Source organism: Sinocyclocheilus anshuiensis, unplaced genomic scaffold (assembly GCF_001515605.1).
Source record: "Sinocyclocheilus anshuiensis isolate Anshui unplaced genomic scaffold, SAMN03320099.WGS_v1.1 scaffold96, whole genome shotgun sequence".
NCBI lineage: Eukaryota > Metazoa > Chordata > Actinopteri > Cypriniformes > Cyprinidae > Sinocyclocheilus > Sinocyclocheilus anshuiensis.
In genome coordinates, this window is record NW_015554094.1 from 102,612 (window position 1) to 117,255 (window position 14,644).

At 36.6% G+C, this 14,644-nt stretch overlaps 1 protein-coding gene across 1 annotated transcript in view; it reads right to left on the bottom strand.

The window, feature by feature from the left end:
* Window positions 1-14,644, bottom strand: part of LOC107669450 (5'-3' exoribonuclease 2-like) — a 31,274-nt gene that overhangs the window by 13,587 nt on the left and 3,043 nt on the right. Inside the window, exons 4-23 of the mRNA XM_016461674.1 lie at window positions 14,160-14,271; window positions 13,956-14,014; window positions 13,695-13,784; window positions 13,530-13,602; window positions 13,277-13,327; window positions 12,444-12,601; window positions 12,287-12,361; window positions 11,502-11,635; window positions 11,360-11,417; window positions 11,097-11,204; window positions 10,914-10,958; window positions 8,719-8,856; window positions 8,067-8,108; window positions 7,839-7,933; window positions 5,262-5,397; window positions 1,649-1,756; window positions 1,428-1,517; window positions 1,188-1,260; window positions 1,007-1,090; window positions 743-840 (exon numbers count right to left, since the gene is read on the bottom strand). Coding sequence (XP_016317160.1) covers window positions 743-840; window positions 1,007-1,090; window positions 1,188-1,260; window positions 1,428-1,517; window positions 1,649-1,756; window positions 5,262-5,397; window positions 7,839-7,933; window positions 8,067-8,108; window positions 8,719-8,856; window positions 10,914-10,958; window positions 11,097-11,204; window positions 11,360-11,417; window positions 11,502-11,635; window positions 12,287-12,361; window positions 12,444-12,601; window positions 13,277-13,327; window positions 13,530-13,602; window positions 13,695-13,784; window positions 13,956-14,014; window positions 14,160-14,271 — 1,827 coding nt within the window. The remainder of the gene's footprint in view (window positions 1-742; window positions 841-1,006; window positions 1,091-1,187; window positions 1,261-1,427; window positions 1,518-1,648; window positions 1,757-5,261; window positions 5,398-7,838; window positions 7,934-8,066; window positions 8,109-8,718; window positions 8,857-10,913; window positions 10,959-11,096; window positions 11,205-11,359; window positions 11,418-11,501; window positions 11,636-12,286; window positions 12,362-12,443; window positions 12,602-13,276; window positions 13,328-13,529; window positions 13,603-13,694; window positions 13,785-13,955; window positions 14,015-14,159; window positions 14,272-14,644) is intronic.

Here is a 14,644-nt window from a genome sequence, read left to right on the forward strand (position 1 = left end):
CAAACTGAAATTTTTTTCAGAACATTTAATTTTTTAAACTGATAAGAACGACAAAAGCACAAAATTACTATAGAAATAATACTAAAATAACTAGAGCCCGACCGATATGGGTTTTTTTGGCGGCCGATACCGATACCAGGGGGTAAAAAAAAATCCGGTATCAATATATCAGCCAATATTCTTTGTGTATATTATAGTACAGTACCAGTCAAAAGTTTGGACACTTTCCCATTCTAAGTAATTACACCATTTCAAGCATTTTATCTGCGTTATATGTTCTGTAAAAAAAAAATGTAATATCGGCGGCATATTCGCCGATACCGATATAGTGGCGACAGGCTCATATCGGCCGATAATATCGGCTAAACGATATATCGGTCGGGCTCTAAAAATAACACTAACTCCTGGGTTGGAAAAGTTTGATAATCGAAAATACTAAAACATCCCTAATGTGCCAAATATTCAGACACAGATTTTTTTTAAAATAATATAACACATTTATTGATTTGTTTGTGCTTTTAGGGAGGGTTGAAAGCACACCAAGGTTCAGAAAGAGAGAATAAAATTTGTTTACTGGATAAATGACAATGCAGAAACAGAATTTTTCTTTTGATCTAAATGTTGTTTTAGAATCATTGGAAGCCAAAATCATGATTAATGTATTAATCATTTCGCTCTAATTTGATTTAGTTTAGGTTCACATGAGCGAGAACAAAAGAAAACCATAGAGGAAGATCAGTACCTCATGAGATTCTGCACGGTAGAGCTCCCGGATGAAATCACAAAGGGGGTGGGACTTCCCCACAAATATGACATCACTTCCGAGACTGTTCCTTCTTACTGAAAACAACCATCAGATGGTACAGTCAGTTAAAAAAAAAAAACTAAACAAAACCACTTACTCAAACAATTTTTTTTTTAAAGGGAATACATAATGCAATATGATTGGCCAGTATTTCTGCTTGACCTCATTCAGGCATTCATAAATAAGACAAATATGCCTCACCCTCCTCTGGGGACAAATCAGGGTAGACGTCTGCTAATGCTGCTCGTAACCTCCGCTCGTCGACAAACGGCAACAAAGCAACACCTGTCAAGAGGAGAAGAGCAAATCACAATGATTGAAAAAAAAAATACAGTACTCGCCGTTTCTGTTCAGACTGTGAAGCTCAAAGTTATGTGCTGACCCTGCCAGGCGTACTTCTTCCCATTCAAATCAATGGCAAAGTCATCAGGGTAGAAATCAATGATTGAGGATTCCTGTTAAAGACAAGCAATTTTTTCATGATTTAATTATATTCCCAAAATTACAAAATCAAATACAACTCTACATTCTGTATCACTTAAAATGCATTACAGAAGTTCAATAAATGAATAATACAAACTCATGAAGCAGTTGTCTGAGGTACAGTAAATCTGTCACTCACTGGGTCTGTCATCAGGGCTCTCCATATTTGTGGCAGAAAGTTTCCACTGGCAGCAGGAAATACACCCATGAGCTGCTCCAGAGGTTTGAACTACAAATGAAGAAATATGATAAAATTGTGTTAAATCAATAGTTAACACATCAGCAATACAATAACAATGCACTGACAAACTCCAATGCACTATTTGTTTTGGCTCAGTGTTGCAATGAGTTTCAAATTACCGGTTTGGTCCCTTTCTCGAAATCGCTGAACATGCCCTTGATGTCTTTGAAGTCGGAGGCAAACGGAGCATAATGAAAGGGAAAGTACCACTTCCAGGACGCACAGCCCTATGACATAAAAACACACTTAGAGACGTCCGTCATACCACATAAAGACAAGTTAAATACATCTTCAGTTACTTCAATCAGAAATGCACGATTTTGGAAAGACCTTCAAATCCAAGTCATTTTTAAGACCTCTTCCATTAGCCCGTCACACTTAAACTTTCAATGGGAGACCTTGATACACCGTCAAACTTACAGCTCAATTTACACTCCAGATGGCATTTAGACCAGACAGTTGAAGAGAGAACCAAGAGAGCTTCAACAACAAACAGACACACACACACACACACACACACACACACACACACACACTATGAAAAGATCACAATTTGTGGATTTAGTCCATGTCTACATTTAAGGTCATCAACATTTACAAGAATTTTAAGTAGATATGCATGTAACAAGCCCATAAAACAGATCCAAACACAAGCAGGAAAAAAAATGCACCAAGAAAAAAAAAATAAAGGACAAATTTGTTAATATCTGCCTTTATCTGCATTCCTGGTTTTACATTTACATTTAGTCATTTTGCAGACGCTTTTATCCAAAGCGACTTACAATTTGGGGATACATAAAGCAATTCTTCTTAAAGAGGCAAACAGATACAGGAAGTGCTTGTAATACCAAGTTTCTAGACATTGTTCAAATAAGTACAAGCTAGAAAGAGAAGGAATAAATAAAGAGAGAGAATTTTATTTATTTTTTTTATAATGATGATGATGAAGTCAGGTAGCTTCGAAAGAGATGAGTTTTCAGCTGTCGCTTGAAAATTGTCAGGGATTCAGCATTCCGGATAGGGGTGGGAAGATCGTTCCACCAGCCAGGAATGGTGAACGAGAATGTTCTGGAGAGTGATTTTGAGCCTCTCTGTGATGGTACCACGAGGCGTCGCTCACTAGCGGATCTCAGACTTCTGGAGGGGATGTAGATTCGTAGTAGTGAGTGGAAGTAGGCGGGTGCTGAGCCTGTGGCTGTTCTATATGCAAGCATCAATGTCTTGAACTTGATTCGAGCCGCGACCGGTAGCCAGTGCAAGGAGATAAAGAGAGGTGTAACATGGGCTCTTTTGGGCTCGTTGGTTTTACGAAGGTTGAATTAAATTATACCTGAAAATCAGTTCTTACAAAAGTCCCAGTGTGGCATTTTACATTTTCTGTAAACAATATATGTAGGTAAATATTGTTTATTAATAAATATAAATATTTATTTATATAAATATTTATATGAGTACATTTTATTTGTATAGCGCCTTTCACAATGCACGTTTTCAAAGCAGCTGGACAGAAAATCATGATGTTAACGTTTATAATATTAATATCTTTATGTCTTAGTCACATGTAGCTGAGCTGGGGGATAATATAATTACATATATATTTATTTATTTTTTTGCATCGATATAAACAAATTAAGCACTTGAGATTTTCTATATATTACATAACACTTAACGTAAGCATTGTATGCAGCTAAAGTTGGATGTATTATATATTCAACTTTAAATATTATGGCTGGGCGATAATATATATATAATATTTATGAATTTACTGAATCTATGATGAGCCCTCTGGAGGAAAAATCCCTTTTAATTTCAGAGAAAATTATAATTTGACATATGCATTTTTTGTGTGTGTGTGTGTGTGTGTGTGTGTATATATATATATATACACACGTATGTATGTATGTGTGTGTGTGTGTTTTAAATCAATTTAAGATTAATAGGCTCAAATTTCCAAATGAGTGAGAACGCATCTCTTTGGAGCGGCAGTGACAGCTTTCTTTATAGAGTCAACCAATCTATTAATTTCCCGTATTTAAATTAACATTCAGTCAAGTGGCAAAAAGCTGCAAGAAACCCATGCAATAGAAATTATACCCGTGACCCCTCAAATGAAAAAATAGACACTCTAATGTGGGTAAATAAAAGGCATGTAGAGATCTGCCCCTTGAACACACTCTGCAGTAATGCTTCCTCTCATCTAACATTTGGCAGTGTCTGTCTGGGTGTCGGTCTGTGTGTGCGCGCAAATAAGCGAATATGTGGCAGAAGGGAGCAAACACATCTCATGCAGCAGTGAGACTCCATAATGAATCTGTTCAGTGGTTCCCGTGGGACGGCTCTCATCCGCCGAGCACATGGAGCGAGCGCAGGCCGTGCATATATATAGAGCTCCAATTACTTCGGACAAATCCCTGCACACAGAACTCTAATCAACTGGAGATCTGCTGGAGAGAACGGAGCTCTAATGACTGAATTTCAAGCTAAAGATCAAGACCCTGCATTAAAACTCAACTAGATAACACGAACCAGCTCAAAGAGCAGCGCAAACACAGCGCAAAGCTGTTTGATCCTAGAGCTGGTGAACAAACAAAGCGGAGGATATCAATCAACATTTCCTGGATCCGCTGGATGCGGAAACGGTTCATTTCTGATTCATAATTCAAGGGAGTTAAAACATAAGGTAGGAAATGCACGTCATCTCCTGACACTAACTAACTGTGAATCAACCAGGTTAAGGCCCGAGACTTCAGCAAAAGTGCAATAAAACCAAAGATGGATTTTTTTTTTTTTTTTAAAGAAATGAACACTTTTATTCAGCGAGGATGCATTAAACTGATTAAAAGTGACAGTAAAAACATTTATAATGTTACAAACATTTCTATTTCAAATAAATGCTGTTCTTTCAAACGTTCTATTAAAAAAAAATACCATTGTTTCCACAAAAATATTAAGAAACATACTGATTGGAAGTAATGGCTGATAAAAATAAGCTGTCAACACTTGAATCAATTAAACTTTTTGCAAAGAAATTAATATTTGTTAAATTGCAATAATATTACACAACATTCGTGTTTTACTCTATTTTTATCAAATTAATGCAGCCTTTCTGAATATAACAGACCTTTCATAAACATAAAAAAATGAAAAACAATGACTGCACAGCATTGTATGTTGCATGTATGGTCTTAAAATTACAAAACTTTTAGACAGTCATATCTAGCTGTAGCAAAACTAATAATTAAGTCTACATCAACTAGTTGATAAATTCTAAAATCAATAGAAACACAGCAATGAATTTCATTATCAACTAGTCAGTACACTTTTACATTATATTCTTATAAAGTGAGCATTTCAATTTTGCAAAACCACAAGCAAGTGATTTAGCATGGAATTAGAGCACAATCATTTTAATCAACTAAATTTAGTTATCACACAAACACACGTAAAAAAAAATAAAAAAAAAGTTTAGGTTGATGTACTAAAATAACCCTGAAAAAATACATACTCCAAGTAATTATATAGACATAAAAATAAATATATAAATAAATAACGATGCCGACAAAAATCCAACTATAAATAAAATATCATTAAAAACTACAATAGTATCTCAATGATACAAAAGTAACACTGTGCGAAATATCCAATTAATGGAAGACATTATGAAAAATAATTGATCAACCACTAATTGAAAGACTGTAAACCTTAGTTCAGGTGTGTGTACCAGTGACTTACCTGATAGTAGTACCTGAGCACCCAGCACAGGCCCTCCACGTACGACTGCACCACTTTCTTACGAAACTCATCGTCCGTCGCGTCCACATCAAATTTGGTTTTGTAGTAACGCTGTTTCCAGCCGTCCTCCCATAACCTGTGAAACACATTTACAACACAGTCACAGATACATACACCTCTTAGTTTGTCGTTTTCTCCAAAGATAGGCCTGAATTCATTAAAACGAGACCAAGCTCTCCGGTGCCAAACCCAAGCGGGTTCACTTATATGCATATGCACGCCTATGAGAATTTCCCACTTTGACGGGCTCCATTAAGAGGTGACGGGGAAACTTGTTTTCATCCTTAGCACTGGTCAGGATGTTTTAACATGCTCTGGAAATGCAGCTCACATAATCAAGGATGAGCTGCATCTGTCTAGTGTAACCTCTACAGCGTCCCACATGGGACACGGAAAACCTCCATGAATACCAATTGAACTCAATCGATTTAGACCGCGTTGGAAAGCTAATCACTGAAACATTTGCCGTATTAATCACTGGTGGTACAGAGACGCATCAGTGAGAGACTCCTGCAGGATTCACATAGATATTTGTGTAGGGATGTGCAAAACATTTTAAAAATCAACTAGTTAGAGAATTTCCTTAACAACTAGCAGCCTTAAGGAAGGCTGGTATAATCATGCTAGTTTCAGACTCACCAGACCAGAACTGGAAAGGTTTAGGGGCATTTACATAAGATACACTCATATTCAAAAACAGAAAAACGAAGCAGAATGCAAAAGTCCTGAAATGCATGCTAGACTTAGATTATTTCCAAGTTTATGTAATTCTCCAAAGAATCAAAATGGGGGGGGAGCATTTATTAAATTTGAAAAATAGAAAAACCAAGAGCAACGTAACAATGCAAGTCTTGAGATGCATGCTATTTTTGCTCTAAAGAATAAAAAAAATAAATGAATAAACATTTAAATAATAATAGTTTACAATAAGGTTCCATTTGTTGACATGAATTAACAATAAAAAAAATTATATTGTATATAATTTAACTAAAGTATTTATTAAACAATGCTAAAGTCTCAAGTTGGACTATTTGATTTGATGCAATGCTCTAAAGCAAAAAAAAATAAAATAAATTATGTGTATATACATATATATATACAGTGGGTACGGAAAATATTCAGACCCCCTTAAATTTTTCACTCTTTGTTATATTGCAGCCATTTGCTAAAATCATTTAAGTTAATTTTTTTTCCTCAATGTACACACAGCACCCCATATTGACAGAAAAACACAGAATTGTTGACATTTTTGCAGATTTATTAAAAAAGAAAAACTGAAATATCACATGGTCCTAAGTATTCAGACCCTTTGCTGTGACACTCATATATTTAACTCAGGTGCTGTCCATTTCTTCTGATCATCCTTGAGATGGTTCTACACCTTCATTTGAGTCCAGCTGTGTTTGAATATACTGATTGGACTTGATTAGGAAAGCCACACACCTGTCTATATAAGACCTTACAGCTCACAGTGCATGTCAGAGCAAATGAGAATCATGAGGTCAAAGGAACTGCCTGAAGAGCTCAGAGACAGAATTGTGGCAAGGCACAGATCTGGCCAAGGTTACAAAAAAATTTCTGCTGCACTTAAGGTTCCTAAGAGCACAGTGGCCTCCATAATCCTTAAATGGAAGACGTTTGGGAAGACCAGAACCCTTCCTAGAGCTGGCCGTCCTGTGACTGTTCTTGAATGGCCCAGCCAGAGCCCTGACTTAAACCCAATTGAGCATCTCTGGAGAGACCTAAAAATGGATGTCCACCAACGTTTACCATCCAACCTGACAGAACTGGAGAGGATCTGCAAGGAGGAATGGCAGAGGATCCCCAAATCCAGGTGTGAAAAACTTGTTGCATCTTTCCCAAAAAGACTCATGGCTGTATTAGATCAAAAGGGTGCTTCTACTAAATACTGAGCAAAGGGTCTGAATACTTAGGACCATGTGATATTTCAGTTTTTCTTTTTTAATAAATCTGCAAAAATGTCAACGATTCTGTGTTTTTCTGTCAATATGGGGTGCTGTGTGTACATTAATGAGGAAAAAAATTTAACTTAAATTATTTTAGCAAATGGCTGCAATATAACAAAGAGTGAAAAATTTAAGGGGGTCTGAATACTTTCCGTACCCACTGTATATATCAAAAAATCTATATGTATTTTTACAATAAGGTTCCATTTGTTAACATTACCTTCATTACCATTACCTTCAGCATTTATTAATCTTCGTTAAATGTCAATTTCAACATTTATCAATACATTACTAAAATTTGAAGTATCTTTTAACAATATTTAATGGACCTGAGTTCATATGTAATAACAATGAATGAACAGTAGTATTTGTTATTAATTAAGGTTAACAAAGATTAATAAATACTGTAATAAATGCTTTGCTCATTTTTAGTTAATGCATTCATTAATGGGACCTTATTTATAAAGGGTTTCCAAAAATTATTTTGACCAGTTGACTATTGGACAACTACTCTTAGCACTGTGGCCAATCTCTAGTGTTGTGTTATTACCTGACGTTATCTTCTGGTTCCGGTTCACTGTCACTGTCCTCTGCTTTACGTTTCACACCACGACTATCCACGTCGTCACTGCCTCCAGCAGGACTCTGAGAGGAAGGACACACTAAATCAATGACAGTCATATTCTGAGGTCACAGAGAGTGTCAAAGCTAAAGCCGTTAAAAAAACAACAACAACAACATTTTAAAAAGAGCAGGAGCAAGAGAAAAAGATACATGCCTTTCCATTTCTCATCATGGCTCTCAAGGACTGAGCTGCTTCCTGAAGAATACAGAAACAACTGATTCGACCAATGTTCAACCAAAGTGACAAAATAAGCAGCAATACAGTACAGCAGAGTTCTTCCAGTAAAAATCCCATTCATGTTCTCCATAAAGAATGTGATTTTAACAACGTATGATTCTTTCACTACATAAACACATTGAAAAAGGTCAGAGGTTGATCAAACAATGACATGCTGCTGAAGAAGCCACAAGTTGGTGCAATTATGTTCAATTAATTTATTGCAGAACTTTTCAATGTTTGTGAAAGTAGTCTTCTGCTCATCAGGAATGCATTTATTTGATAAAGTAAAAATATTAATATATTGTTCCATAATTTTTGATCCAATTACATTAGATTAGATTCAACTTTATTGTCATTGCACATGTACGGTACAAGGCAATGAAATGCAGAGCAATTATTCACATTGCTTTGTAGTTCATTGCTAGAAAGGAAATTAAGTACATAATCTTTTCCATGTCTAAGGAGAAGACGAAAGAGGAAAATAATTCCAGCACTAAGACTGCTGAAAAGGTGGGCCATCACTGTTGCACTCATGTTGATTTACTGTGCTTCATATTAACAAATCACATAGACAGTGAAGGGAGACCTGATTGCGCTGATTTCCCTTCATCCTCATTTCATATGCAGTTTGTCTGGCGTTCTGCACTGCCATGGGTCGGTCTCTGCCGCCCAGAGCCTGAGGGGCAAACTGACCACCAGGGACAAACGATGGACCCTGCTCCGCCTGTGAAGAGAGCAATTCACACAACACATTCATTAGATACTTCTGTCTAGTTTTACCATAATGAAAGTTCCACATTCAATTTCAAGACACTTAATTACTAATAAATAGTTCACGATTTTAAAGCAACTTAGCAAAATATGCAAGTATATATTGCTGAATTTTATAAAAATTTCTTGTAATGGTTCATATAAATTAAAATTTGATTTACAAAAATCTTTGTGCACCAAAAAAAGCTATTCAGCTTTATCATCCAGTCCTGCAAATCACTACCATAAAATCGGTGTTATTCGCATGATATAAACGCACATTCATTGTGAGTAATGTATGAATTTGCAGGGCCAAGATACAAACTATTCAGCCACTGTCAGCTAAATTACCACTGCTCTACCAACATGTTTGACAAAATATCCAAGGCATTTCAACAAAAACCTTTATTTTGTGTAAAACAAGGTTACAGCTGTCAGAAATTAGTAGGAAGTGTAGAGGCCACTGCTTTGAATGACTTCAGCACATCTGGGGCCAAAGGATATCACTAGTTTCTCACACTGAGCTGGTGTGATCTTGGTCAACTATTCTTCCCACTCTCTTCCATAGCTTGGTATCTGTAGTGGATTTCTTAGCCATGACTTTGTCGCCAAGGACTTTTTAGGGATTTTAATCGGGTTTAGATGAGGACACTGGGCCGGCCATTTCATTATTTCGATGTTCTTCGCTTCAATTAACTGCTTTATCCGTTTTGGTCTTGTATGAAAATTGCAGGCTGATTGGAAGATACTAGCAGGGAAGGAACCGCATGTTGCTGAAGGAGGTTCTGATAAACATTTGCATTCACTGTCATGCATCTGTATAAGAGGCCCAACTCCTGCTGTAGAAAACATCCCCCAAACCATGACACTTCCTCCTCCACCAACTTCTTTACGCACTCGGGCTTCAGTCTTTCCCCAGTTTGACAACGAACATGTTTCCCATCGGACATAAATTAATCTTGCTCTCATCACTAAAGTGAACTTTGGACCAGTTCTCCAACATGCTCCTCAGCAAAGGTGAGCTTAGCCTCTCATCAGCAGAAAGAATCAAAAGGCTTTGTCACTGCAGAGTGCATTTTCAGTCCGACTTCACTTAAACAGATCCTTACCCTTCTCAGCGTTTAACTGGTGAGCAATTCCAGCTGCAGTGTTGAACCGATTCCCTATTGAGAGCCTCCGCATTATCCTGTCCTCTCGTGCATTTGTCTTTTGTGGACGACCAGCCTTTTTGGGGGACTTGAATGAATTGTCATTGTAGAGCTGCAATATTCTAGAAATCAGTTTTGGAATGACCAGCTTCTTTTGCAATGGCTGAAAGGTCATCCCTTTGGCATTCATCTGGACCGCCTCCTGTCACAGACTTTCAGTCAACTTAAAGCAGCCTGCCATTTTACAATCTCAGCGAAAATTGGAGGAATGCTGCTCGTCATCTAAGGAAATTAGCACCAGGTGCCAGATTAACACCAATAACTTGGAGGTATCTGTATGTGTTCTCTAATTTTGATCAGAGTTGTTTTTCAAATATCTAATTTAAAGTTTTTTTTATTCTGAGCTTCAGAATACAATTAATTTTTGAAATATGCTTAAAAAAAAAACGGCCCTTCTACTCCTGTTAGGCTAACTTCAAATAGGACTAAGCAGTGACCTTGAAATTTAGGAAAATGTAGGTTGTGCTCTAATTTGGATCTCCACTGTATATTAAAATTTGATTTACAAATCTTCATGCACAAAAGCTATTGAGCTATATCAACAAGTCCTACTAATCACCGCCATAAAAATCAGTGTTATTTGCATGATAAAAATGCACATTCATTCTGAGTGGACGCATTATTTTGCAGGGTCAAGATACAAACTATTCAGCCACTGTCAGCTAAATTAAATGACCTTGTGAATGAATTCAACTCACCGTCTCTCAAACAAACTGTGTTTTAAAGAAACTCTCAAAAGATGTATGCGTGTTAAACATTTCAAAAGGAATTATTGTAAAACCTCTCCACATTTTAATTGCTTCCAAAACTGTTTAGAACTCACTTTCATCCGTTTCTTCTTTTCCTTCATTCTCCATTTAAAACTCTCCTGCAATAAATAAAAGGCCATGATGAGCCCAATGAAGCGCACATTTCTGTATCATAATCATCGGCGTAAAGAGTCAGAGGTCACAAGCCCTCCTCTGCGCCGAGTTGACAGCAAACAACATTTATTGTGTGGCCTCACATCATCGTCTTTGCGCTTTTTGAAGATGTTGTCCTCTGCCACCCCTACGGCTTGCATAATGAGCTCGACTCGCTCGAGATTGACAAAGCCGTTTTCTGTTAAGTAGCCCTATAGAGAGAGAAAAAGAGAGCTTATTTATACATTTCTTCCTTCAATCAATTACAAATGGATAAAATCAAGTCACGCCATTGAATATAATAGATTAAAACCATTTCATGTTGACTTCAAGCATGCATGGGATATATGGACATGGAAATATTCACCCCGGTCTTATGCACAACATCTTTGTAGATGCCAACCAGACGATCAATGGCGCCCTCTCTGTTTGAAGACAAACTAGAGTCAGAACTCACTGTAGAGCACACTGAAACGACAGACTAAATAATGCAGCTTCTGTGAGTGTACCTGATCTCAAGAGACGGTAAGTGTGGCAAGAAGTCGTTTCCCACAAAGAAACACATGAACACCCAGTCGTCGACACTCCGCTCGAAGTCAAATGGGAATGGCAGGCTGGTCATTGTTAACTCCTTCTCTAGATACTGCAGAGAAATAAAAATATCATACACAGACAAACATTTTCAGATAAATGTACATATTCTGTTTTCCAAACATCTGAGCAACTATTCACAATACTGAAGATTTATGGCGACAAATTTTGCACATGTAAACACATCACATTTTCCTTAAAAATTTGAAAATCTAGTTTAAACTAATAATAATCTGACAAATTTAATGTTAAAAACATAAAACACTTTTAAAAATAATTCACCCAAAAATGAAAGTTTGCTCAATTTATTTATAAATTTCTCCCTTCAATCAATTACAAATGGATAAAATCAAGTCATGCCATTGAATATAATCGATTTCATGTGGACTTCAATATAGATCGCAAAATATAGATCGCCCTCATCCCATCATGGATTATGGACTGGTATTTAGTCCAAAGCGACGGTTTAAAGTTAAAAACATCGTACTGATCGATTTATTACAATCACGCAGCCTTTTGCATCACAAGATGTTAATTGATGGACTGGGTACATGTGGATTATTGTGATGTTTTGTATGCTAAATTTCTCCAAATCTGTTCGGATAAAAAACAAACTCATCTACATCTTGGTTGGCCTAAACCAGAGTATATTTTTAGCAAGTTTTCATTTCTGAGTGAACCATTTCTTTAAAGTTGAACAAACCTCTCGTAACACAGCCAGTCGGATGAATATGAACTCCTGTTCTGATACTGGAACTGTGTCTGCAAATTCATCATGCTGAGAGAGAACACACAAAACAAGTTCACACAAAGTTGAGGTGAAGCTCTGGGCTGATGAATGGAAAGGATGAATCTGTTACCTCGCCCTGTTTTTCTCGGGCCAGTCCCTGACAGTCTTTGATCTCGTGGCCCATCTGACCACACAGGGCGCAGGGTCTGGGTTTGTTGGGTTTGAACTCTTCTCTTATAATGGTAAAGTTGGCTTCATGTGTTGCCAAACCCAACATGATCAAATCAGCTGGGGGGGGAAAAAAATATAGAATTAAACCTGTAATTATAAAGTTAAGTGAACTGAATTCTTGTTTTAAAATGGCCAGTTCATCATACTTTTCAGCCAGAAAAGTTTTAGAGAATGGTGACTCCAGAAAGTACAAAGATAAAACGCTGATATTACATAAACCTGCAGTCGATGTTCCTCATAAATGTAAATGTAAATAATGGAAGCTTTCAGCCAGATTCATATTTTGAAGTATCTACTCTCCAGCCTAATCAAATGCAACATACATTTCCTCATTCAACCACTAAGTGGACTAATACTACAGACATAATGCTGTGCATCAGATCCCCTTATACATACTAACAAAACCAGACAGATTTAATAATTCCCTCTCAAAACCAGTCCACAACATTCATTATGCTGTGTGGCTTAAAGTCGACATGAAACTTAAGTTGTGCCAAATTTACTATTGCACTGAGAAAAGTGAAACGGCTATTGAGCAAGAAGAAAAAAAATGGAAAGGGGCATTTATAAGAACAGTAACATCCTTTAAGAAGTTAATTTTGATTTATTGTTGATATTAAAACAATGAAACATGGAAATAAGCACTTAAGGATTCACTTTCAGAAGTCTAAACTAGGTGGCCAAATTCAACATTATAAAAATTTGAAAAAAAAAAAAAAAAAAACACTTTACCATCAGCTCCACAAAGACAGTGATGTGTGTTTGGGTCATGATTTGGCTGAGCTGGAAAAGAAAACGACCCAAAATTATACATTAGACCAGCGAAGTTCTTTGCTAGTCACATTTATTAGACATTATTAGGCTTATCCTATCTGTCACAAGAAAATGTTACATTGTTCATTTAAAACCAAACACAAAAGGAAAAGGCTTCAATTAATAAATCACAACAAATCAAAGCAATATTTCAAAAAGTTCTCAGCTCTACCTCTCTGTCTCCTGATGAAATCCATAATTTTATGCTCTCCTTCTCCGGGAACACTGGCATCTGACAAGAAAACCTGCAGGACAAAGTAGTTATTTATTGATTATGTCCCACAGCAGAATAAAAACTCCAAATGCTACAGTCAGTTTGAGGAGTCGTATGACCTACTGTGATATTGTGCCATCCAGGGTCATTGGTCAGTCTGTCTGCGATGTAATATCGCAAACATTTGGCCAAATTATCCATGAACTCGGTCCCCTACACACAAAACAGGAAAGCTACTCATTACATCTAACAAAAACACAGACCGAGATTTCCTGCAATCCATAAATTATAAACAGAGTGGAGAACATGTAGATGACGTTTGACCTGAACATAATCAGAGGACACATAACTTCATCAAACCATCCAAAACTTTTGAACACTTACAGGGGTGATACAGTTACTGTCAAAACGTTCTTTTATTTCCTCAGGTGGCAGGTAACCACCTAATAAGAGAAACATCAATTGAGTCGTGAAACTAGAACATGTGTCATAAAGACTAAATCAAATTTTAGTGCTCATTTAATGTTTATATGCAACTTAAACTTTAGTGGATGCTGTATTGGTTAAAAGTGGTGCAGCGTCTCTCACCTCTCTGAATAACTTCTTCTCTCATTTTGCTTTTCTCCTCTGTAAGCTCCGCTCCTTCTTTAGATGCCCGGAATCGTCTCGAGCGCTGCTGGTTCATTTTGGCACGAGGAGCCTACAACCAATTCAAGAATACAGATGAGCAGCACAAGAAATGGTTACTGAAACTGTCGACTACAGTGGGCACAGTTCATGAATGTACTGATAATTTAAAGAGATTATCAATGCTGATTTTTATTCACTTGAGCCCTCAACTTGTCAATCAGGTTGGCTTTATTTTTGGAAACCTGAGTTAGAATGAGTTGATAAACTATGTACTAAGATTTAGCATCAATATCATTATCTTTGTTTTGTCATGCCAGCTTCTATATTTTCAATTATCTTCCAGCATATAGTCACATTATAACCTTATAATTCCCAACTAAAGAAAAGTAATATTAAAAAAAAAGAAAAGAAAAAAAAAAAAAAAAGGGAAAAATTTAGTTTTA